This window comes from Thunnus maccoyii, chromosome 13 (genome assembly GCF_910596095.1).
Source record: "Thunnus maccoyii chromosome 13, fThuMac1.1, whole genome shotgun sequence".
Taxonomy (NCBI): Eukaryota; Metazoa; Chordata; class Actinopteri; order Scombriformes; family Scombridae; genus Thunnus; species Thunnus maccoyii.
The window spans coordinates 14,288,280-14,314,704 of NC_056545.1; the positions used below are offsets into that span (position 1 = coordinate 14,288,280).

The 26,425-nt window shown below is 39.6% G+C and overlaps 1 protein-coding gene across 2 annotated transcripts; it reads left to right on the forward strand.

Moving 5' to 3' along the window:
- Nucleotides 1-17,096: 17,096 nt before the first annotated feature.
- drd1b (dopamine receptor D1b) lies at nucleotides 17,097-24,161 on the forward strand. 2 transcript variants are annotated; one of them, XM_042430228.1, is made up of 3 exons: nucleotides 17,097-21,686; nucleotides 23,372-23,459; nucleotides 23,567-24,161. In XM_042430228.1, the coding sequence occupies exon 1, from the start codon at nucleotides 18,620-18,622 to the stop codon at nucleotides 20,009-20,011; it is 1,392 nt and encodes a 463-aa protein (XP_042286162.1). In that variant the 5' UTR covers nucleotides 17,097-18,619; the 3' UTR covers nucleotides 20,012-21,686; nucleotides 23,372-23,459; nucleotides 23,567-24,161. The 2 variants fall into 2 exon arrangements, with proteins under 2 accessions (XP_042286162.1, XP_042286161.1); XM_042430227.1 differs by having other exon boundaries at nucleotides 23,372-24,161.
- Nucleotides 24,162-26,425: the final 2,264 nt, after the last annotated feature.

Below are 26,425 nucleotides of genomic sequence, written 5' to 3' on the forward strand. Positions count from 1 at the left end.
TACTATACTTAGTGTTGGTTTTGTTATTTTCATGGGCTTTGTTGACAATAGGAAAAAATATAGAATGCCATCAGCCTTATCATTTAAGGATTACAAAGCAATTGTAACTTTTCTAGTCTTGGTATGCTTGATCTTTTAGTGCATAGTTGCTTAAAAGTTTAAGTAAGGCACCATCTTAGTTTTGAATGCCACAAAACAAATTAGTGCTTGTGCTTGAACTATATCTAGGTAGGTTTGTCTGTTTTGAATTTGACACATTCAGTTTTCATTCTTGTAAAATCTTATCATTATTATATGCTCTTGACAATCTCAATTCAAAACATTTGCCACAAGAGGACAGTGTTTCCCTGTGGAGAAGTCATTGCTGCCAAACCTCACTGCCAAACCTCATGAATCACACCATAGTGTTCTTCTCCTCTCCTCATATTGCTTGTCTGTTGTTGGAGTATTGCTGTGACAGTTCCTGTGAGGCTGTTGGCCATTTCAGTATTTCATTTATTATAAGCCAGTTAGATGCAGATGAGATGCCTTGTCAGAGCAGTAAAGAGAATATGTTTAATTAATACACATTTCAAGAATTTACATAACAAATTACAATAAATTGCAAGCACAAATGTAAAAACAGTACGATACATACTGGTATAATTTGGTCTGTAAACATTTACATTGACAAAGGAAAGAAATGTTGAGCTTTTAAACAAATAGTTTTCCTCAAGTCTTCCTCCACATACTTAATATTAAAAATAAACTGAATAAAAAAACAGATGATATGAGTAAGGATATACTTGTAAGACAGCAGAGAAACAGTGTGTGTATGTGTGTGTTTGAGAAAGGGAAGGAGGAAATAAATGTACAGTAATAAGGATAAAGACACAGGAGTTATTTTTACCATGTGTTTGAGGTTGAAGAACAGTTTGCAGACATCCACAGGGACCTGCAGGACTGGTGTCCACCACCTGCAGCTAACCCCCTAAAAACCTGAGAACATCATCTCTCTGACTTCCTCTCCTGTCTCTCCCCCCTTTAAAGAATGTAGCACACACACACACACAAACACACACACACACACACACACACACACACACACACACTCCCACAAACTGCCTTCTGCTTTCAGCCCACTGATTCAGTCTGTCTGTGTTATCAGCCCACTGACTCATTGTGCCTCAGTCTGTCCAGCTCATGGCCCTCTTTCTATTTTCATCCTGTCCTGACATGAAAATGTCATGACCTTGTGTCTTGCGTTGGACCACTAGTGGTATATTTGTGTGTTAATATGTGTATGTGTTTGAGTGTGAAAGCCTAATCCCACATGCCCACGGTCACCCTGCTTGTCTAAATGGCTAATGGAATTGGTTTACTTGGCATTTTTGATAATCACACGGACAAACCGGGAACCAGCTGGTTCTCTCCTGCTTATCATCAAAATATGGTGGGAGAGCAGGCAAGGACAGAGTAGGGGAAAGATGTGGAAAAGACAGGAAGCACTAGGGAGCAAGAGGAAGTAGTCAGAGGCGAAACAATGTTGATGTAGTAACACAAATTAACATAAATAATTAATTAGAATTAGAAAGCAGTTTTTTCTTCCAAAAATATAAATGAGATGTTCTTGACCAACAGTCAACAGCAGTCACCAGTCGGACTGACAGAGTTACCTTTCACTGAACTGTCTGGTTTTTGACATTTTATACACTCCTTTCACAAAAACTGCAGCCAATATCCAATATTTTATTAAATCCCGAGAAGGTGTCTGGATGGCAAGTCAACTTCAGTACGTCCGTTCACTGGAAAGCTTCTGTGAGATTCTTGAAAGAGAAAGTTGATCTGAAAAGACTTGAGGCCAAAAGACAAGAAAAGCTCATTGATTTGATGATGAGTCAGAGTACACTCTGGGTGGACTGCTGTGTGATTGACTGAAATGATACATTTCACGGAAAATTATACATTTCAAAGCGCAGTAACCAACAATAATCCTTCTAAGCGATTAATAATTGTTTTTTATTTTTTTGTGTGAAGCAACTGTTTTTCTTTTCCAGTGAATTGCTGGATTTAGTTTCTACCCCACTGAGTGCTCTGGGGCGGGCCCATTTCAGCTAGTGGCCTTAAGATGGTTTTGAGCCGAAAATAGAGACAGATTGAGTTCTGAAAAGCAGAATTTCACCCCCTTCTTGACACACTCATCCCTGCTGTTTCTTTTTTACATCAATTTCCTGATTTATAATGTTGGATAATAAGGCTGAAAACCTTTTAACTCAAAAGAAAAGAAAAAAAAAAGAATCACAACATGTCAGTTGTACCTCTCTGGAGCAATGCCTGTCAAAATAAGTACATATTGATCTGTGTGTGAATCTCTCAGCAAGCACAGTACATTCTTTCATGAGGAGTTACTTCTTGGTGTGGCTTTGTCAGAGTGACATTTTTAGCTGTTTGACTTCACATTTATGATGTGCTCAGGGCCTTAAAGGATAAGCGCTGGAATGTCTTAAAACATTTTTTTCCTTCTTTTTGATTTCAGAGTCCTGCTGCTTGTGTATATCTGGCACAGCGCCTCCCACACAGTCAGGAATTGTCAAAATGAGTTTGAGTTTCAGTGGAGTAGGCTGTCTCCTCCAAAAAGAACTCGATAGGTTTCACTTCACAGGGATAAGAAATAAAAATAGAACAGCTTCATGTTTTCTGTGGCAAATGTACAGATTAAAATTACTAATAATCAAATGACCTCTTTCACATGTTTTATGAATGTTTTATGATATTAAAGGGAAGAAATGTTGTCATCTTATGAGAAACAATAATAATAATATTTTCATTAAGATGTTTAATGCAAGACAGTTCACTCTAAAAGTTTCTGTTGTTCTCATTCCTTTGAACACTTTTTTGACTTCACTTTACTCCCGTTATATGAAGAGAAATATTCCCTGGATAGACATTTAATCACTCAAGTTGGGTCAAAATGGCAGCCAAGGATTAAATATTATGAATGATAGGCACATCTAGACCTGATCCAGCTAAATATGCCTTAAGTCAACAAAGACACTAGATTTTGCTGGATAATAATAATAATAATTTTATATGTTCATGTGTTCATGGAGATTCAATTGTTTCTCTTCATATGTATTGGTTATGCAGGGAGTTCAGAGGTCACTTTAAAAGGTTCAGTACACTTCAAACTACAAATTTTTTCTACAAATTGTCGTCGGAGCACGTCTCCAGTGTTAATAACTGTTCCAAATGGCCACATTTGAAGTTATGCTGAAAAGCCTGCAGTGGTAGAGAAGGGCGAGACACAATGACTTATACAAATGGGGACAACCGCAGACAGTCTCTCCTGGAACATATTCCTGGTGTTTTAGACATTTGTACACACAAAAAGTGAAAGAAATAGTTGTGTAAAGAATGAAAAAATAAACTTGAGATAAAAGTTCAAACCAGCCTACTTTCTCACTTCAGCACACCTGGATAATCACTGCGTGAAGTGTGCATGCTTGTCGGACGGTCAGTTTCAGAGTTATTGCATCATTATACTTCAGCTGAAGTTCATGTCAAATCATCTGACAATGTCTGAAATCTCTTCCCCTCACACCTGTCCGACCTCAGATAGGGGGGCTGTTTCGATATCTTTCCTGAACCAATTTTCTGATATTCATACCAATGCCACACTGTGATTGGCCAGGTGTGTGGATGTGTGAAAGTAATACACTATTTCTGACACTTTTCATGTGTACAAACAAGTGCAACACTATCAGTGCCTTCGAGGAAGGAGGCAGTTTTTGAGATGGAAGTGTTCAGATGACACATTGTATGAGCCAATTTATTTTGTGCATACCCCTTCCTTTACAAAATTGCAGACAGTGTTTCGATACCAAAAGAAATTATGTGAACATTAAAAATTCATTGGAAATGAGGAAAAGTGAATTGTGTGGTATTATCAAGAAGGAAATTATATTGGAAGAGGAGATGGTCTATGAGATCAGTGAATATGTTGAAAAAAGAGAAAGGTGTTCAGCACTGAATAAGTGGCAGGAAAAAAGACACAGGTGCATATACAGACCAATCACAGTGCTTGTTAATGATTATTGACAGTGTGGACATGTACACTGCTGTGGACCGAGTATCAGATGATGTCACACATGCCAATTTCTACCCACTTAACATATCCAAGTATTCTTATTTAATCTGTGTACAAAGATTTCCTTTGCATCCAAATAAAGTCAAATCTATTCAGTAATTCACCAACAAATATCTCTTACTGGAGTTGTTTTGCTCACTTAGCAACTGCTTATCAGAGAGAAAAGCTGGTATTCTTGCTTCTATGCCCTTGAGTGTGTTCCCACTCTTGGTGACTTTCTAATCAGAAAGACAAGTGGTTTGGTGGATATAAAACAAGTGCTATGGGTAAAGAGATGGAGGGGGATAATGAATACATAGATTTTCGTTGTGAATGGCAGTAATGAAGTCACTGAAGTTTCCTCTTTGTTTTTGTCTCTGTATGTGCACTTGCCAGGGGCGAGTATAAATTACTGTGTGACACACAACATTAATAACAATGTCATATCAAATCCACACAAATTGTATAATGGGCAGCTGCAACCAATAAAATTAACAATGGCTATGTTTGATTTAGGTGCTTGACAGTATAATTGATACTTGACAGTGCTTGCATATTGGCACACCTGAATTAGATAAATGTATTATTTATCTTATTAGCTGCAGATGTTCTTATGTCTCTGTGACAAGGGTCTGCCTATAAGCCATTCATTATAGTAGTGTGCTTGAATATGACCCTGGTGCCAAAGCTATTGGCTGCATTACTATCGCTCTTGTTCACTTTGCATGCATCACTTCTAAAATGTTATTCCAAAGTCATAACATCAGCAATCTGTACAATACATAATGCATCAGTCTCATTTCTATTGTGTGGACCTGGGCAAAGAACTGTAACACTAATGTGATTCTTCGAAACTTGTCAAGCCATGAGCCAATTACTTTTTATTTTGAAGCAATAGTTGAAATAGTTGGGAAATAGGCTTGTTTGCTGCCCCCCTGAGAGCTAGATGAGAAGATGGATACCAAGCTCATAAATATAAATCTATTGAGCCAGGAGACAATTAGCCTAGCATAAAGACTGGAAGCAGGGGGAGAACAGCTGGCTATGTTAGCTTCTTCTTCTATATATCTTCTGCCATTTTATTTGAGTGTCTGAATTCTGAATTTCGAATTATGCACTATATAGTGCCATCAATAATTCCATAGTTTCCATGACATGTTTCTGCCAGCAGTCTTGCAATGCAATGCATCACATTTTACAGAAAATTTGAATTTTTAGAGGTGCCGGTAAGCAGATTTATTTTTAACCTTTGAACCCAGCTAGCTATTTCCCCCTGCTTCCATTCTTTATGCTGGCTGTACAACTTATGTAGTATACAAACATGGGACTACTATGTTGTCATTTGACTCTTGGCAAAAAAAAAAGTGAACAATCGTATATATCCCAAAATACCAGACTATTCCTTTAATGACAGATCTGTGACATTTACTTTAGTCAAACTTTAAAACACAATGATTTGACAGAGCTGCCCCTTTTTATGACACTTAATCAGGCACATGGCTTCTGAAGGTGCATGGCTTCATGTTGCAGGAACATCTCTAAATTATGACAACCACTAGAAAAATAATAATAATCACCCAAAGGATTTTTGAGCCACTACTATAGCTACACGCAATGTTAGATCTAGATTTGACATCTGGTTTATCACCACATACTGGGAGTTGGTGGGGTACTTGTTAAAACATGCATGTTTTTGTAAATGGAATTATGGAAATGTTGTTGTTTTTTATATATACAGTATATTTCATTTAGATAGAAGTTAGACTGTGAAGAGATATGCAGTATCATGGTGGAGGTTTTGACTTGCCATAGCACGATGCACAGGTGTAATTTATGACATTAATGATGACTCCATTGACAATTAGTTGTGTCAGTAAGCCTGCCAGTGCACCATGGTCCTAGAACTGACATATGCAGCCATTTATAATATTGCTAGCTGTCATTGTCAAGAGGTCTGTTGAGAGACACGTCCCAACATATTAAAAATCTTGACAGACAGCGCACATTGCATTTTCAATTTGCAAATTTACAGTTAATGATACAGAAATACATACAGACCAATTCCTTATAAAAATAACACTAAACACAAGAAATGCTTTTCACCAACAGCCAATCACCTATCAGCCTAAACCTTCCTTCTACAAATCTGTCTAGATTTTGGCAACTTGATATTAAAGTAAGCTAAACAACTGTCACCGTTGGTGAAGCTGATGAAGCGTCCTGGATGAGTGGCATTATACAGCTTGTTGGACAGTTTCATTTTGACTTGAGTGTACATGATCAATTTGTCAATTATGTGTATACTTGTCAGACTTGTTGTAGTCTGCATATTCCCAAACAAATGTTATTCTAAGAAATGACTTCAATATCTTAAAAAATATATACAAAAGCCTTGTGAAGAAAAGACATCAGTTACGACAGAGAGAGCAAAACCACCACAGAGCAGATACCTTCCTCTGCTTCTCTTCTAATAACAACAGAAAAGGTGGAGGTGACTGCTGGGTAGAGAGTAAGAAAATAATGAATGACAGCCTCAGCACACTATCACTAAACAAAGAAGTTCAGAATCAACCCTTTTCATGACAATTTTTTAGCAGGGAAAGCATAACCGTAACTAATGACATTAACCATGGCTCTGTTTCATTAACGTGTCCAGCATGCAGAATATGCCTTTTTCACAGCAGACAGTTTCACTCGTCAAATAGGAAAAGCACAGGTGTGCTGTTGCAAAATACATGAAAAAAGGCATCTTCTGTGTCCAAGTAAGCCATGACAGAGTGACAGTGAGCCAGCATACAAATTCCACGACCCTGAAACCAAAGCACGTAAATGGAATTCAGCCATCATTAATCTTATTATTCACACCACAGCTTTTCCTTCTGTGACATGTCAATATGTCTTCTGTGAAAAAAGCCTATATACCAAGACTGGAAATGGCATGGCTAAATGGAATGCAGACAATATTAATGTTATTAGTTACACCTGAGTCAACATGTCCTCTAAGAAAAAGGCCTGTTGCAGGGACTTGGAATCCCAGAGCACCTGACTGAATTATTGCTCTGACAAATGTATCATTTACTAGAAAATTTATGTGTGGCAAACAGCCCAATACATAATGGTCAGTATAATTATGATAATATACGAATTACTTGTTGAATGAGAAAAACAGAGGCTTAGAAAGAAATGGACACACATATTACACATATTCTCTCTAAGCCTTTATGACACCAGCTACTCATGCACAGAGAGACCACTGCAGACAGAGATAGAGCAGGTGAAGCAGACGCAGGCAAACAAAGACGATGAAAAGGGGGGAACATGTGCTGGACCTGGTAATGGGAGATAAATTAGCCTCCCATCACTGAGGGGTGGTGGTGTCAGGAGATACACGGCATCAATGGCACAACAGTAAGCAACCGGACCACCGCAACAAAGAAAAGGAGGGAGAGAGGAGGAGGGAAAAGGGGGTGAAAGATGGGGAGGGAGAAAGACTCCTCTGACTGAAAACATCAATAGACTGTTTACAATGCATGACATGGCCAGTTTTTTTTTTTTATCCCCTTGAATACTAATCGTGTCTATTTTACATTTAGTGCCAACCATTTTCTAAAACATATCTCATGATTTAAGATTTTTTAAAGATCTTCCTACTTTTCAAGCAGTGGTTTGTTTACATTTATTTCAGTACATTGTGAAAATGACCATCCACAGATTTGAAATGTGCTTGAGTAAAGTAATCTGTGACTGTGAATTCCATTATTGTCACAATCAATTCTCAGCTGTGTGGTGATTCAGAGCTGGCTTTAACCTTTCTGAAGTCCTGATCAGAACTTGTGGATATACTGTACCTTGTTCCAAGGATGCATTTTGCTCAGATGAACTACTGAATACATTGTTCTGCTATTAAACCATACAGTTGGCTAATATACTTTCACAAACAAGAGGTAAATGACTACAAATGACACATTTCTCAACTCACTGTTATTTGTGGATGTGACAGAAAAGTACTTTTCTTTTGCAACAGAATGGCAGCTAGGCCGTTTTCAAGTCTGGATTTCAAGTCTGTCAACAAAAAGGCTGCAAACATGGTTTGGTGAACAGAAACACTGTATGGCTGTATTAAGCAGATGCCTCAGGCCCCATTGTTGTTGGAATCTCTTGCTGTATCGTTTTTGGTTTTTTTTTAGTTTTTTTTTACCTTATCTCAGCTGCGAGCTCAATGCACCACTTTGATGGAAGTCGTGTGATGGAGAATGAAGTGGTGCGTAAAATCAGCCGAGGTTAAGTTGCCAAGTGAGCTCACCCAAGACAGCCATCTAAAGAGGGAGCAATTATTACGAACAACAGAGGTGACTTTGCTACAGTGTCTTGCTGTCTGGCTCTTACTGTTGCTGATCTGAGGCATTCATTGATTCTCTGTTTTTTTGTTCATTGTATCATATGAAATGACATGTTTGTTTGTTGTTTGTCGTTAATTCTTTATCAGTACAAGAGAAACAACAGGGAAAACACTGATAATGTTGTGTTTTTGTGTTTGTATGTCAGTGCATTTGTGCAGAATACAGTCACAGGTAAACCTGACAATCCTGCTAGAAGCAACTGCCCACACAGCGCATACATATGATTTTACAGTCATTAAGTATAGTGTCTAATATCTAACATGTGATTAACCTCATTGTGAACGACTTTTCTGATGTACTTTCTAAATAAATAGTATCATTATTATTATTACTGGAAGAGTGAGTAAGTGATTAACTCAAGAGAAATCTCAAAGTCTCCCTCCACTCTATGTAATATGTTTTTCTTCTTGTTCCTACAGTTGAATGTTTGAGCTTCACTGTGCAGAATGATGTATGTGCAGAGTTTGACACTAGAAGGCTGTTTTCACATTTATCTGCTGAAAGTGGAAAGGGTGGGCCTACGAGCAAGACTTGTGACATCACAACCCCTTAGGAAGCCAATCGTGGTCCAATATCAACCCATACAAATGTGATATGGAAACTTGGAGCCTCCAGTACACATACACTGAGAATGGACTTTTAAGTTAAGTAGGCGACATCTTGTGTCCAGCTAAACTTTTGCAATGAAAAATATTTTCATATTCATAGATTCTGGATTTTTTAATGAGGGAGAATGAGTAGATGCCATTTTAAGGAGTGGGAATTATACTTTTTGTGGGAAAAACACACACAGACACACTTGCTCCAAGCAGAGTGTTTTTATCTGTCTTAATATAATTGATAAAGCTTATCGTTAGGGCCGACCAGGCTCACCTTGGATCAGCCGTTAGTTATGCTGCTATAGGCCTAGACTGCTGGGGGACTTCCCATGATGCACTGAGCTCCTCTCTCCTCCTCCTCCTCTCCATCTGTATGCATTCATGTAACATCAATGCATGTCACTAACTTTGCTTCTTTCCCGGAGTTTTTTTTTTTTTTTTTGTGCTTTCTCATCTCGCAGGAAACCCTGGGTTCTGGGCTGAGCCTTCACGGTCCTTCACAGTCCTGTTGGCATCCTTCCCTGGCTGTTGCTGTTGGTGATGACGTTATGATTGTTGTTATTCTGTCCCCCCCCCCTTTCCCTCTTTCTTTCTCTCTCTCAACCCAACCGGTCAAAGCAGATGGCCGCCCACCAAGAGCTGGGTTCTGCTTGAGGTTTCTACCCGTTAAAGGGGAGTTTTTCCTTACCGCTGTCGCCAAGTGCTTGCTCATGAGGGAATTGTTGGGTCTCTGTAAATTAAAGAGTGCGGTCTCGACCCGCTCTATGTGAAAAGTGCCTTGAGATGACTTTTGTTGTGATTTGGCGCAATATAAATAAAAATTGATTGATTGATTGATTGATTGAATACATGTGAGGGAATCTTTAAGTGATTATTCATTCCAAAGGGATCAGAGCTTCTCAAACTGTGAGACTGGTGTCTTGTCTGGTTGTGTTCTTCTTGAGAAATTGTCTCTATCCAGGAGAACCTAGAGAACCAGTGGAATCCATTCTCACAAGGGACTATCACTTTGGTATTTGTCATCCAAGTGTAAAGGAGCAGGTATGCCTCATAAACCAGCAGTACTACACCCAGCTCTTTACACTGCCAAGATTACAAGCACGATACTATCAATTAGAAGAAAAAAAAACAAAAAAAACTTTAACTGTGCACATTACTTGAGTTTGTACACTTGACATTGACCACGCAAATAGCAAATATTTATATTTCACATGTATGTAATGAGTAACCTTCAAACTTGTAACTTAAAAATCTGCTTTTTTGTTCTCTATGTTTATGCATCTAAATCTTAATTCTAAGGTTAAGCAACTAAAAGATGTGCCTGGAAATATATAATTAAAAATGTTTTCTGAACACAAAAGTATACTAAACTAACCTCACTAATGGTAGAAGACATTTTGCACCTTAGTTGTGAGGAGAATCTCACTATGAGTTATTGAAGATAATGCACAAGCTCATTTGTCATGCTTCCTTGCACTTCTAATTTTCCACTGTAGCATTAAATTACTGTCTGTTGCACATGATTTCTCCTGCATGTATTAATTATTTGATGGTGGGGAAATGCCTTTCTCTATTTGCATTTTAAGTTCCGAGTGATTACAACGATTATTGGAGTTTGTGAAACCAGGCAGTCAGCTTGCGAACATTTAACATCATTCACTGTGGTATGATGTCACTCTGTGGATCCACCATCCCACATACATGTCAAGTTACTGACATCTTTTTGGTGATTTTACTAACATATTTGTTAGCTGTAGATATCAATCTTACTAAGCATACAGGTGTTGACAGTTCCTCTGAAGCTTTATTAAAGACAATACTCCAGGGCATACTGTGATGGCCGGTATCAGATTTTCTGCAGGAGAGTGACAACAGCATTGATGAAAGTCTGGCTTTCACAGCAGTAGATGAAAACAGTTGTATTGATGTCTTTCTGAGTGATGTTTTGATCTCCAGAGTCCAGCTAGGTTCATTCCCTTCCCTCGAGTCAGTTCAGACCAGATCAGAAACAATACTATCATTGAGACTGTGATGGATGAATGCAAAGGAATGACAAGCTTGTTTAAATATTTTCAGGTCTCAACAGCAGCTAATACAAATAAAACTGATGAAGTGGTTGTTGAATGGATTTTGTACAAATTTATACCTCTTGCTCCATATTTTACTTTCCCTGAGTGGGATCAAAGTATTACCTTTCTTACCATACACTTTATAAAGTTCAATTTGGGTTCAGTAGTTGTTAGAAGTCCATGTGCTGTATATATTACATCAAATATCAATTGATAAAATATTGGCAATAACCTGAATCTGAATCAAAGCTTCTCTCATGTCATTTACTTTAGTTTAGTGGAAAGCTGCACAAAGTATTTAGAAGTTCGGTGACAGCATGCAGGTATGTACTGTGATCCTGCAACAGCTTGATCACAGATCACAGCTTGTTTCTAAAGCTGATTTGCTCATCCAGCTACCAGCTCAGACTCTCAGATGGAGCAATTATTCTCTCTCTCTGATATACTTCCAGCTCCTAACGGCACAAGTCACTTCCATTCTGTTGTCGTAATAAACTACCATCTGTGACAATCATCTTAGGAAAACTTGTTCGCACTCGGTGCCATTTCCAATTCTGCATTTTCCATGAAATGGCTGCCCAGTGTCGCCTTTTCTCCTTTAATTGCTCATTGCTGATCATACCCCTTGGCTGCTTCTCCTCAGCTATCACAGCTAAGAGGCACAGATTTCATACATCTTAGTTTGTACAGCCAGAGGCCACATTGCAAAATCCTTATTAGAAAGAGACATATTGAATTTGTCAAGAAGGTTTCAACAGCACAAGATGTTAAGATGCTTCATTAATCATTGTTTACTGTCTAATGGCTTTAGCACTGCATACTTGTCTCCTTCATTAATGCAGCTATAACAAATCACACATACACATACAGTACCTAACCAGAAAATCCCTAACTTGGATTTAAGTGAGGTTAAACATTTTGTTTTCAGTTCTACAGTAGAATGTAAGCTGGACTAGCTTGGATTTAAAGCTGTGTGCTTCTAAGATGAGCTGCAAAGCTTTTTTGATAAAAAGGATGCAATACTTTGTGAAGTGTCTGGCTGGAAGCAATCCTGGTACATGCATGAATGTGAGACAATGAGCAAAAGACACAAAGGTAGACAGATAAAACAGAAATTAATCAATTCCCTTTAGCATTTAAAATTTAAAAGAAGGCCATATAATTTCAATCAGTCTCAAAACAGGTGCTGGTCTCCTGCCAGGCTGCCATAACAAGATCAAGACAAAAAAAAGAAAAAAGAAAAAGCCATCCCTTAGTTGTCTGATGCTTTGGTGAAATTGATATGGTATGCCTTAGGGAGAAAAACTGATTGAAGAACATACAAAACATGTCAGTTAAACTCTGATACAGGCAGTCAAATCATGTAATTCATAGTGAAAACAAATTTGTAGATCATATGAAACAGAACATATGAACAGAAGTCAGGTTTGCATATTCAATCTCTTTGGATTTGTGACACCACCATCTAAATATCTGAAGTAGTGCCATCAAGGGAGGATGGTCTTAGATTTGCTGGCAGAAAAATAAAAATTGTGAAGTTTGGAAAATAAAACCTTTTTACCAGAATTATTAGTGTAAACACAACCAAATGTGACATTAAAGATGAGAAATTTTCCATTTCTGCTTTTCTTTGGCACTTTAGAAGGAACTATTAAGAGCGTTGAAGAAGAGTTAGCAAACTACAGTGTAATTTTATTTTAAAGCGTTCACGTAGATTTTCTAGAGTGCGTCAAAATGATGCATTATGACATGAAATGAAATAACAGCATAACAAAAGCAGTGAAAACTTTTGCAATACATCATTTACTGTATACTAACAAGGCTGTGTGCCATTTACTTTCTAAAAAACAAGAAACCTGACTGTCAAAAAATAATCTCTCTAAATCACACTGCACTGGATAATCTCACTGCAGTGTTGCAGAATAATCTAACAAAACATATTGCAATCTGCATGACAGGATTACAGTAACTCCATCGGTTACTGATTTTGACGGATACAACAAATCGTACAGTCTGTCATACATGCTCGTTAGAATATACCATTACTATTGCACTGTAATGACATATATGTAATTGAAACTGAATACTGGTCACATAATTCAATAAATAAGAGCAAATTTGCGACTGTAATTCTTTAAGAATGTGATATACAGTCTCATTCTTGGCAGGCTGCCTGCTTAAAGTTGGCTAGAAGGATTGATACAGCAGATAAAAAGATAGATAGATGGAGAGGTGTGTGTGTGTGTGTGCGTGTGCGTGTGCATAGTAACTTAAGAGATTACCTTTTTGCGTGACTGGTGCCCCATATCTTTATAAACCTACTTCATTAAATGAAACTGGTGACAGATGGTCCAGATTTCATCAACTGCACTGAGTCTTTTATCCTCAGATACAAAGACAGAGACAATGAGAAGAAGAAAAGGGACATAAAACCATGAGTGCCTGAGACCCGATGGATGTCAGAGGATTTGGAAGAGAGAGAGCATGTGTGTGTGTTTGTGTTTGTGTTATGAGAGAGTGAGAAAGACAGAGGGTCAGTCTGTAAACTGGGGCAGAGTGCAAAATTAACTTTTTTGTCCACCGGCCAAATGGCTACTGAATGTTTAAATCTTTGGCTGGCGAGCGAAGCAAATCTAACAGCCACTTACATATTTTAACAGCATTTTGCTGGTGGCTGGTGCTAATTTTTTGCCCTGAACTGGGTTTTTTTTTTTTTTTTTTTTTTCAGAGCGGGACATCATCTGTTGCAGATTAGTCTCCTATTCATCCCTGACTCTTTTTCTGTCTCACCTTTCACACATAAACTCATACACCAACACACACATGGGAGCTGCTCAATGCCCCACAAACATGTCAGTAAGATATCTGAAAAGCATGACTCAGTAATGTCTGACTGTTTGTGTTTTTAATGCTATTTTCAGTTGGCCATTTCACAGTGAATAATATAATGCTGTTGACAGGCTTGAAAAACGGTGTCATCTTGCAGCGATTCATCTTGATAGAAGTATTTTCGTCGTTTAAATGAGATTTCTTGTACTAAACCGAAGAACAAATACAGCTTTGACACAAACGTCAAGTCTGAGATGAGATGTTAACATTCTTGCTGTTCTTTTTTTTTATTTTCGTATACACTTTGTTGATAAATTGTCTCTGCCAAAATGCTTCTGACTGTGTTTGTGGTTGTTTTGCTCACTTGACTTTGGTTATAGATATCAGCCAGCCATCCTGTTGATGCCGTTTCCCCCTGATTTTTCAAACACTAGATTATGTAACTAACTTTGCATGAAATACTGAATAGATTAGATGGAGGGCCACATCATTTTCACATACATATGCAGATATTACTGTATACAGAATTTCAAACCAGATCTCTATCACAGGATGCTCTTTATCTGTTGTTTTGAAGTAATTGCCCTACTTATTGTAGAAAAAAATAACAAGGCACTTGCTACTGAGAAATGGCAAATGTCTGCCTCTGGTAAATGTGAAGTGCTGTAAATGTACAATACCAGATTTGAATTTCAAATGAAGGCAACTGCCTAACATTTGGTATATTAGGAATGTGCCTTTAATGTCTTTATGCAATACCAGATCTGCTATAATTTAAGGAACTTGCTTTAGAGCTTAAATACCACTTTTTATATACAGTACATTGATCTGTGCTGCGCTGAATGATGCAACTTGGCTTCACACATCCCTTCTGGCAGCATTCATTATGATAGCATTAATACGAATGTGTGTGTGTGTGTGTAGATTATTGCTGGCTGAATGTTATTCAATATGCAAGTCTATTATGAAACTTGTGGTGAGTGCCAAAATTTAATCTTTGAGCTGGCCCCTGCAGATTCTGGTCCCCCGACAGCCATAAATCTTTGGCATTTCCATATTGATTTGAATGGTTGAATCTCCGCTTGTGGTAATATTTCAAAATTGAACTGGGTTTAGGCTGAATCCTTGAAAATTAAAAGATGGCACTTTCCCCCCACAGAGATCAGCATGTACCATACAGGCACGGTGAGAAAGCTTTGCAGAGAGTTTGTAGGTTATCTCTTTCAATTCATTGCCTGCAGGAATAGGGTCAGCAGAATGGCAAATATAGTCACTCGATTAACTTCCTGTCAGGAGGTGAGGTGTCACACTCTCTGGGCATCATGAAAAGTTAACCAAAGTTTTGTGACATTGATTAGGAAACTTACTGCATTAATTTCAATTAAACCAACAGACTTGTCAAAAGATGCTCACTTCAAATGCTTCTAAAAAAGGACATATAAAGAGAAACACAAATGGAGTAGTGACAAACATATGAAGTCATGTTCAGAAAAATTCAAGGACAAATAAAGTGACCCATCTACATATGTGGTGAAAAATCACAAAGTCATTCCAAAAAGACATTTCTGGAGCCCTATTCTATTCTATTTTGTTTGCTTTTTGGAGCAGACATAAATTACCCTGCATGGCTGGTTGTGTGTGCATGTGTGTGTGTGTGTGTGTGTGTGTGTGAGTGAGTGAGTGAGCGAGCGAGTCTGTGTGTGTGTGTGTGTGTGTGTTTGTGTGTGACGTGGTCTTGTTTTGAACTTTGTCGGCTGCACGCACACCCTGGCTCTGTGCTACAGGGAAATGTGGGCGTTGTGTCTGCCAGGCCTCTTACACTTGGCTTGTCTACATGCATTACTCACACACACACACACACACACACACACACACACACACACATACACATATTACATGTGTAGAAAAAACACACAGTAAACACACATATGCCACACGGTCACACACAGACATGCATAGTCATAGATGTAAGCATACAAATACAGACACACAAAAAGACACACACACACGCGCGCACACACACACACACACACACAGGGGGACAGATTCCATTGAGGATTTGATTTCGCTAAATAGTTAATATTCAAACTGGCCAGGCCAACCAGGCAGCTAACACCATGACAGCATTAATCTACCTCTCTCTCTCTCTCTCTCTCTCTCTCTCTCTCTCTCTCTCTCTCACACACACACACACACACACACACACACAGGGGGACAGATTCCATTGAGGATTTGATTTCGCTAAATAGTTAATATTCAAACTGGCCAGGCCAACCAGGCAGCTAACACCATGACAGCATTAATCTACCTCTCTCTCTCTCTCTCTCTCTCTCTCTCTCTCTCTCTCTCTCTCTCTCTCACACACACACACACACACACACACACACACACATCTCAACACTCAGTGTCTCTCTTAATTCATGGTTCTTCCTGCTGCAGCGTGGCTCATAGGACTCTAGTCTAATTCAGAGTTGTTTAGTCATGTTAATGATGTGACGTTACAAAGCTGCAACTCAGTCTCTTCAACTCCAACTCTCATACAATCTCCTGCAATCTGGCATCCAGTAGATGGCCTCATTGTGCCTCTGTGTGCATGCCTGCTGGCTACAAGTTCATCTCAGGACATCATGGCACCTTCATTTTTAGTCTCTCTTTTCTTTTTGTGTCTTTACATCGGTGATATTCAATTTTTTGTCGGCTTAGGTCAAGTCAAAGAAAAAAGTGAAAGCAGATGACAGGAATACCATCAATATTAGTACTGTAATCTGTAAAAGTGAGTTAATGTTGCAGCCTATAATGTTGGTAAATAGGAAAGTCACAAAAATCTGACATTTAGTTGGTGTCAGATTTCAGATATAAATCAATTTAAAAACCGAAAAATATCATGATTTTCCCTCCTGTAGATTCTCCCAGTTTGACACTGCTGTAACGTAAGTTTTTTCATCATAGACTGTGTGGCTAAACTCTTAAGCAAACCAAAGGTATGGGTTATAGCGTGAATTTGGGAGGCTTCACCCTTCACAGCATCCCTGGATGGATGGAGCAGTTGTGGCAGGGACCGTGGCGCACAGCAGCAGGAAGCAGCTGAGCGGAGAGAGAGGAGCGCGCATGAAAACGGTCTTGGAGAGACCAGAGTTTCATTCCCATCACTCTCCGCCGGCTAGTCAGACCGCAGACACATCACAGGGTAACTGAATGTTGCACAACAAAGGATGACCCCAAAAAGAAAAGCATAAGGACCAATAAAACACCTGAGGACCGACGCAACAGGGGGGGGAGCGTGAGTGACTTCCCATGGAGGAGAGCGCAGAGAGGGTGAGCTCCTTCTCCTTCACTTGGTACCAAGATACAAGTTGGATGTATGCCGAAGTGATGTGGATTTTGGGGGACTGAATATTTTTATTAGTCTGTTCAATTAGCGGAGCTCATTTGATATTTTCAAGCCAACCCAAGACGTTGCCGCGGGTCCTGAGCTGTCCACATCCACAGAGCGGAGCGCACGCTGTATAAAATTTAGAAGAAAAAAAAAAAATGCGCCTCTGTTTCAAAGACGTGGATCTCAATCCAGGGATTGCACTGCCAGAGATAATTTAGGTGGGTTGCCAAAATACCTCTTGAATGTTTTCCAAACTGATTTGTCGTTTGGCTTCGTATCGGCACGCAAACTAAACCAAAAGAAAAAAAAACTGACTTCGCATCTGGATTACAGCGGCATGTCCGTGTAAAAAGAGCTGTGGCATCGATGTGCTTTCCTACATGTTGCGAATTAGACATTTATTATATATGTCTATGATATCAAAATGGACAGTTGAGACTTTTGAATGATGTTTTCAATCTATATTTTTTTTGCTCGCCACTCAGGTGGAAATGTTGGCTGGAGACTGTGGCATTTACTAAGAGGGAGCTGCATTCAAAGACATAAAAAATAAAATACAACATCTAGCAGTCGGGGTGGATCAGCGTCAATACAGGCACCAATATAACCACACGGACACGCCTCGAGGATCATTAAACAAATCAGATAAACGCAGGGCGAAATCCATCAATAGAAGTTATTGATGAGGTGGTATATAAGGCTAATGATTGGGCAAGCCTCTGTTTGCTCAACAGCTCTGCAACAATATGATGTGAAACTTTCGCTGAGGGCTTGACAGTTGAGGCATACAGTAAGAGGAGAAAAAAAGGAACGAGGACTTTTCTTTTAATATCATTTTTACTGCTGCTATTTTATGACTACAGAGCTGATTGGAAAAATAATTGCAAACCACGGCTGGAATATTCTTCCTTTCCTTCAAACTAGAATGTCTGCTGCCTGTACTGCTGCTCCAGGAATTTATGAACAAGAATTTTTGGGGGGCAAATTTCTGAAGAGATGTTTTTGAAATATTTGTAGCAGCTCTTGTGCAAGGATGGTGGTTGTGACAAGGAGCCTATGGATGACCCAGTCTGTGGGAGAGCTGGTGCCGAGACAGTTGACCTCTCCGCCAGCTACGCCGTCCGTCTAAAACCCTTCCCCAGAGAGGCACAGCTGCAGCAGGCTGGGGATGTGATGGGGTGACTGTTGACACCCCCATCACCCACCCCCTCTCTCACTTTATTAGCAGTGTAATATAAACAATGGATCAGAATTTCTCAACGGTTCGAGATGGCAAGCAGCTGCTACCAGAGAGAGACTCGTCCAAACGTGTGCTGACAGGATGCTTCCTCTCCCTCCTCATCTTCACCACGCTGCTAGGCAACACGCTTGTGTGTGTTGCTGTCACCAAGTTCAGACACTTGCGGTCGAAGGTCACTAACTTCTTTGTCATCTCCCTGGCCATCTCTGACCTTCTGGTAGCTATCTTGGTAATGCCGTGGAAGGCGGCGACAGAGATTGTGGGGTTTTGGCCATTTGGCGCCTTCTGCAATGTCTGGGTGGCGTTTGACATCATGTGCTCCACTGCCTCTATCTTGAACCTGTGTGTGATTAGTGTGGACCGATACTGGGCCATCTCGAGCCCATTCCGCTATGAACGCAAGATGACCCCTAAAGTGGCGTGTCTGATGATCAGTGTGGCGTGGACCCTGTCTGTTCTCATCTCCTTCATTCCTGTTCAGCTCAACTGGCACAAAGCTCAGACAACCAGCTACGCAGAGCTGAATGGAACATACCCTGGCGATCTGCCCCCTGACAACTGCGACTCCAGCCTTAACAGGACCTACGCTATCTCCTCCTCCCTTATCAGCTTCTACATCCCTGTGGCTATTATGATCGTCACCTACACCCGGATCTACCGCATCGCCCAGAAACAGATACGGAGAATATCTGCTCTGGAGCGGGCAGCTGAGAGTGCCAAAAACCGTCACAGCAGCATGGGGAATAGTTCGAACATAGACAGTGAGAGCTCATTCAAAATGTCGTTCAAACGAGAAACCAAAGTCTTAAAGACGCTCTCAGTCATCATGGGAGTGTTTGTGTGCTGCTGGCTGCCCTTCTTTATCCTTAACTGCATGGTGCCATTCTGTGAGCCGAACTTGCCGGACGGTACCACTGACTTCCCCTGTATCAGCTCCACCACCTTCGATGTGTTTGTGTGGTTCGGCTGGGCAAACTCCTCGCTCAACCCCATCATCTATGCCTTCAACGCTGACTTCCGCAAGGCCTTCTCCATCCTGTTGGGCTGCCACCGGCTCTGCCCGGGGAGCAACGCCATCGAGATCGTCAGTATTAACAACAACATGGGCGCCCCTACCTCGAACCCCAACTGTCAGTATCAGCCCAAGAGTCACATCCCAAAAGAGGGCAACCACTCAGCCAGCTGTGTGATTCCCCACAGCATCCTGTGTCAGGAGGAGGAGTTACAGAAGAAGGACGGATGTGTGGGGGAGATCGAGGTGGGGATGGTAAACAACGCCATGGAAAAACTCTCCCCAGCCATCTCTGGGAATTTAGACAGCGATACTGAGGTCACGCTGGAAAAGATCAATCCCATAACACAGAACGGACAGCATAAAGCACTGTCATGTTGAGAAAGGTGGATGGATCAGAATACTCTGAGGCATGTATGTACGCACAAAGGGAAGGAAAACATACACAGGAGGACAGCAAACAAAACAAAAGAGACAGACATCTCTAAGAACATGCCTGACAGCGACACAATGAGTGGGATATACAGGACCTTAAGACTGTCAACAAAAATCTACATGGAAAAACCTACAGAATGTTTTAAAGTAAAGGCACTTTATCCTGGATATAACTATCTGCAAAATACTTTCAGCATTTATTGATGAAATTGACACATTTGATGATAAATGTTGACATTGTGAATATTAAAGCAGAACACTAGCTATGTGCACATGTATACATTTTTTTAGATTTACAAAGATGTATACATCTGCATGTGTATACTGTACAGTACCGACACTATCCTGGAAGGACTTAAACACAGTATATACAGTGGAGGGAGATATAGTAACTATTAGCAAAATGTCTTGTAGGTAGGTGCTTTGTATGTGTTTCATGGAAGAGCGAACAATGTGGATAAATTGGTTTTGGTACCGTATAATTAGTTGTTTAATGCAGTTATTTCTCTTCAGTCAATTTCTAATGGTAATTTTATTGCAAAATTAAAATACCTGTATTGCAGTGGTAATGTGTTTTAGTTCAAAGTACTTCAAACACCAAAGTAACATTGTTCTGATTCAAATTAAAACAGGCCAGGGGGCATATAATGGTGCACATAAAATGAATCTTCAACTTTTTCCACAAATAAGCCAAATGATAAGGAATAGAAAAGTAATTTGAGTTTGAATTTTGACACCATAGGCCAAGTTGTCATATATCTATAAATGTTTCACGCCACCCTGACCATATTCTTTTGTAGTATCTCCAGATCCTTAAAAAAACGTGACGTGATCAGAGGTCCAACTGATGTGTGTGTCAGACAGAGAAAGAGAGGGCGATAGAGAAAATCACTCTTTAACAATATCCTATGGTCTCTTTCCTGAGTATCCCTTTCTGATCCATCTTCAGTCTTGCTCCCCTGGGACAGATCAGAATGGATCACCTGAAGTTTCCTCTATTTCCTCTCCTCTCTCCCTACTTTCATTAGCTTTGTCTCCCGTTTCTGCCTCTCTTCAACAAACCTTTAGTCTCCTCTCGTTGCCATTTTCCTGCTCTCCTTTCTTCAGCCAGCAAAGTCCCTTCCTCTCTCGTGCTGCCCTTATTTCTTCAGCGCTGTCAACCTCTTCCCTCTTCCCTCCTCTCTCCTTTCTACCGTTCTCTAAATAGGCACGGTCCTTTACACCTGCATCATGCCTTCTCATTGTGTTTTTTCTTTTTCTGTCTGCTTCCCTCTCACTATCTCCTTTGGCAGCCCTCCATTTTAAGTCTTAACTCTATCCACTTAAAGTGGCACTAATTATTCTGTTTTTGGCAAACGCTGTCAGTCCACAATTGAAAAAAAACAAAAATGTAAATCTGTAAACTAAAACTCCTGCACTTGGACAGAGGGGGCAGAGCAGCAGCAGCAGAAATCACTCAGCTGGAATGCAAGTGACACTTACTGACCTTTTGCAAACTTGCAGATATCTGATTTTGTAAATTGTTCATGCTGGGAGCCATGCTGTGCTGTAGCGGCAATGTGGAGCATGCAGTGTGACAGTTGCTCTGTTTGCGGGGGTGGAGTCCAAGATAAACCACCATGTGAGTATTACCTTCAAGATATTGGACATATTTTTATTGCCTCTTCTCTCCTGGTAATCTGCCATTGTAATGATGGAAAAACAAACAAACAACACAGCATGAAATCAGCATTTTTGAGTAAGTTAGCCCCTATGCAATACTCCTCACAAGTTGTCACTCTTCTTCTTACAGTTTTACTGTATAAATACTGCTACCTGACACATTTTCATTATTTTTTAAGTGTTCAAATAGGCACTGTCAGATTGTCAGGTTTTTGCTTAGCACCAGTCCTTGCACTGATGATAACATTCACATTTTACAATAGTAAGTTTACAAAAGATAATTTTGCATTCAAGTTTGAGTTTAAGTTTTATTTATTAGCACAAGTTGAAATCAAAGGACACACACAAAAAAAAAAAATGCAGGGAAATTGCCCAAAATGGCATATTATACCATTATTGTATAAATCAATAATCATAATGTTAAATAGTTCACTGTTCTTTTTTACAGGTTTAATTAATTTTCTTTGAGTTTGAGGAATTTAAGTGAACAAAAACCCTACATGTGGCACACATAATAATCAAGGCCACACATAATTAGCACTCAAGTCGAAGTCTACACAGCTAGCCCTCTGTGTTGCTGGGGAAAAAATGCTCAACAACATGCTTTCTGACATTGTGTGCTGAACGTCCACCATGTGCTGTGTGTGTCCATGAAGGCATGAAACTGTCGTACATCAGAGAAAGGGAGAGCTGATCCAATAGAAAGCAATTGGTCTTGAACGAAGCATTTGATTTTCCTGCTCTGGAAAATCCAATGCTATCTAGATGGCAACAAAAGGGGGGGTGGGTGCTTTTAACTCAATATGTGGCTTGGCTTGTTACACAAAAGCAGCAACTCATTGTCCTCTCTGCCTCCCCGTCCTTGGCTCCTGCTGTTCCATGAGTTTAAAACAGAGTTTTATGAACTGGAATTTGGATTAGCTATATTTTATTATATATTAATTACATTTTTCAAAGAATCCTATTTGAAGTGCCACAATTTACTGTCCCCCCTTTTCTCTCCACCCTCTGACCTATGCCTTTTAGAAATTCTCAGCCATATCAGCTCGGTGACCCTCCCTTTTCACTCTTCACCAGTTCATCTTAATTTACTCCCCTATTATTTCCAAACACAAGCCGGCTCAAACATACGATGAAATGTGAACTGCATATAATCTTTCGGGAATGGACATGGAAGAGAACTGCCTTGGGGAAGATTTGGTCCCCCTCCGCTCTCATCCTCTACCCTCCTTTTCTCTCTATCTCTTTCTCTTCTCTCTTGGCTGCCTCTGTCGACTTGATGAGTGTTCCCGATGTTAACACAGATTGAATTTATTATTAATCAGACAGGGCCTACAGTTTCTGCTCTGTAGTTTGAGTCAAAGAGCCGAATCAAAGCCCCACCCGGCTGTATTATTATTATTACTGTTACTGTTTTTATTATTATTGTTGCCAAAATTCTTATTTTTGGCTGAATGTGGCTATACTGTAACTTATGCTGTGATTTATCCAGTGTTTTATAAGCTGAAATTCAGGGAGGGAGGAGGGGGTTGGAATGGGGTATTCTTAATGATATAGAGATTAATCTGCCATTTGTTGTGACGTCATTGGCATTTACAGGTTTACCAGATGTCTTTCGTATATGCTGTATGTATACATTTACAGAAACATACCTCCAGCTGAGAGTTGGAATGATCTCTGCTGTATTTTGGCTCCATGTAAACACCCCCTGAGCCCTCACCTTGTCAACTTGGTGAGTCATCTTTGCAGCTGCCACTGCTTTGATTTTGGAGAAGAGCGATGTCAGGAAACAGTCCCACAAGCGAAATGTTTTGTTTGATCCAGAGCATTTTCTTCTAGACTGCCCGGCAAGTTGCTCTGGGGAGCTGGTGACAGTACTGGGTCTCTCAATCAGTGTTGTTACATGACTTATGACAACTCAAGCAAATATGACGAATCCCTCCTCTGACGACAACGGTGGGGCCAAGAGACACAGCAGACGTAGGGGCCAAAGAACAATCCCTGGCCCTGGGAATGTGGAAGCTTTTTTAGCTATGTTGTTTCAGCTTACTTAAACTTTATAGGATAATGATGGAGTCCCTACCTCGACATCAATTCAGTGACAAAGCTTCATGTAAAAAAAAAAAAAATAAAATAAATGGCAGTATTTAGGGTTGGGGAGTGCAGGGATAGAGTATTGTACAATGATGTTCAAAATGTAGTTGTGATGAACACAAGTGCTTTTTATCTTAAAAAAAAAATCCTTAATGTGTTTAGCAAACTTACATGCTGTATGTTTTCTCCATCGTGGGATTTTACTTTACAGTAAGATGCGACAGTCACTGACTATTTATATATTTATTTCTTTACATGTTTCTGGTGTTCATTCATGAAAGTGATGTCAAAGATTATAATCCTCAGAATTATTACAGTATTTAGTTTACAGTTTGTACAAAAAAAATGTGCCCTTCTTGTAAAATAAACATGTATGTATTTTTTTTTTCATCTGTGCTCAATGAGTTGTGTTCATTTGAGAGGGATGTCTGGATCTGAGTGGTGTTGTACCTTTGACACTGAGTTGGTATTGGAAGATCATGTCGCTGCAGTGGATCGATGGAGATTGATTATGAACAGTGACGCATATTTTTTTCCAGCTCCCTGAGCGCGGTGTCCTCGCTGTGTTCCTGCCTTCGCCCCGCATTTACATAACCCGACAGCCACTTGACAGTTGACATGTCCTCTTCCTCTACTCTCTCCATCGCCTCATTTGTTAACTTAAATGCGGGCACCAACCCACACACAGTTTTTTCAACAACAAAAACCCACTAAATTAAAGGAAAATAAGCTAATTTTTATTATGTTACCTCTTGGTTGTTAATTGCACATCACTGAAAAGAATGATTCCCAATCAAAACAAGCACTGCAACCTTAGATTTGTCCTTGTAATGTGCGATGTATAAATGTCTGATTTGGATTCAGCCCACAGCTATGATTTATCCACCTTTTTATTTTATCTCATAAAGACTGGAGTCATGATCATTAATCTCTTTTCACCTCGCTTGGTTGGAGCTTGTTTATTCAGCTTTTGACCTAAAGGCAAAAAATAAAATCAAAATCAGTATGACTCCTTAGACAGACTTGACAAAACCCATGACCTCAGGGTTAAACTGTCTGACCGTTGAGTTATACTTCAAAGTACTGCTTTACAGGTCCCTGGTGAACAAAGTAAGGCAGGAATGGATGGTGAGCAGATCAGTCTATTGCTTAATCTCATTTCACACATCCATGCGTTTGCTCGATATACATTAAAGAAGGGTCAATTGAAATCGGGAAATGTACCTAAAGATTGGTCTGACCAACATTTTTTTTTTTAAAGTTTTGGCAGTCTACTGTGTGTAGTCAATGAAATCAGAAGAAAAAACACAGAAACAGAACTGCAGCGGACCCTTGGCTGATTGCTCCATAGCTGCCAGTGCTGCTTCAACTAACATCTGTTTGATTTAGTCTTTCTCTCTCTCACACACACACACACACACATAGCCTACTTCTGGAGTCATTTCAAAATCAAATTGGATCAAGACAGTAGAGCTTGTACAACTCAGGATTGCAGTGGCTCTTAGTTTGTTAAAGAGAAGAAACATTTAAACTTCTATTGCTTGTATTCTCATATAATTAAAAAAGTGTCCTTCTGCATACTGCACATACAGTATGTGTGTAATGTAAATGTTTACACATGCATTGATCAGATTGTTTCCCTTCCCTTCCCTAAGTGACATATTGATTACACTCACTACATCAGTTTATCATGTGCTCTTAATTGCACGGTAGTTACAAGAGCAACGACAGAACGGAAACAGAACACTTCAGACTGATGATATTTAGTATGTTTGTGCAAACAAAATGGCAGCCAATAAGAAGATCTGCATAGTGATTTGATTACCTCAGTGCACACAGATTCTAAGACTGGAGTGCCCTGACAATTTTCTTATTTACTTCTTGTTTGAATGTAAGAAATTCAATTCTGTGTCTATTTTGAGTACACTGCCAATATTTAAACTTGTTAGGTACGCACATCTGTTATGCACACTCTTAGTCACTGAGCCAAATCGGTTAAGCAACATTTAAATTACTTGTTGCTGAAACAGTGGTTGAAAAAAGGAAAAAGAAAGTTTCCCAAACAGTACAGGGACTCAACCTAACTCTTATCTATGGGAGTGTAATTTTATAGTGAATTGCCCCTTCATTTGATATTTAAAAAGTTCTTTATGTTGCCGAAGTTTCTCTTGATAGGCTCAAACACAAACCCATGGGGTAGTTGTCACTGAGAGTAAACAAGGAGTTCTGCAGTTAAATTCTAACAATTCTATATTCTGTAAAGAGGATTGCAAGGTATGTTTTCCATCAGGATTAATTTGATTTATTTAATACAACTTCTGGTGAAGAGACAAGAGACATGAAATCAGAAGAACCTGAAACCTGAAAGTAGCTTTGCGATCATTTAAATTGACAGAACATACTGAGACACGCCTGACTATCCCGTGAGTGTCCTATTTGAGTGAGTGTCCTTTTGTTTGAAGGCCTAATCGGTTCCCTGTTGGACTGTGATTAAGTCCACTGAGAAGCTGTGGCAGAGTGGTACTGTATGTTTGTGAGAACTAAAGCTATCAGTTAGGTTATGCTATATGCACAAATTATGTGAAACTATATATTAATATGGTC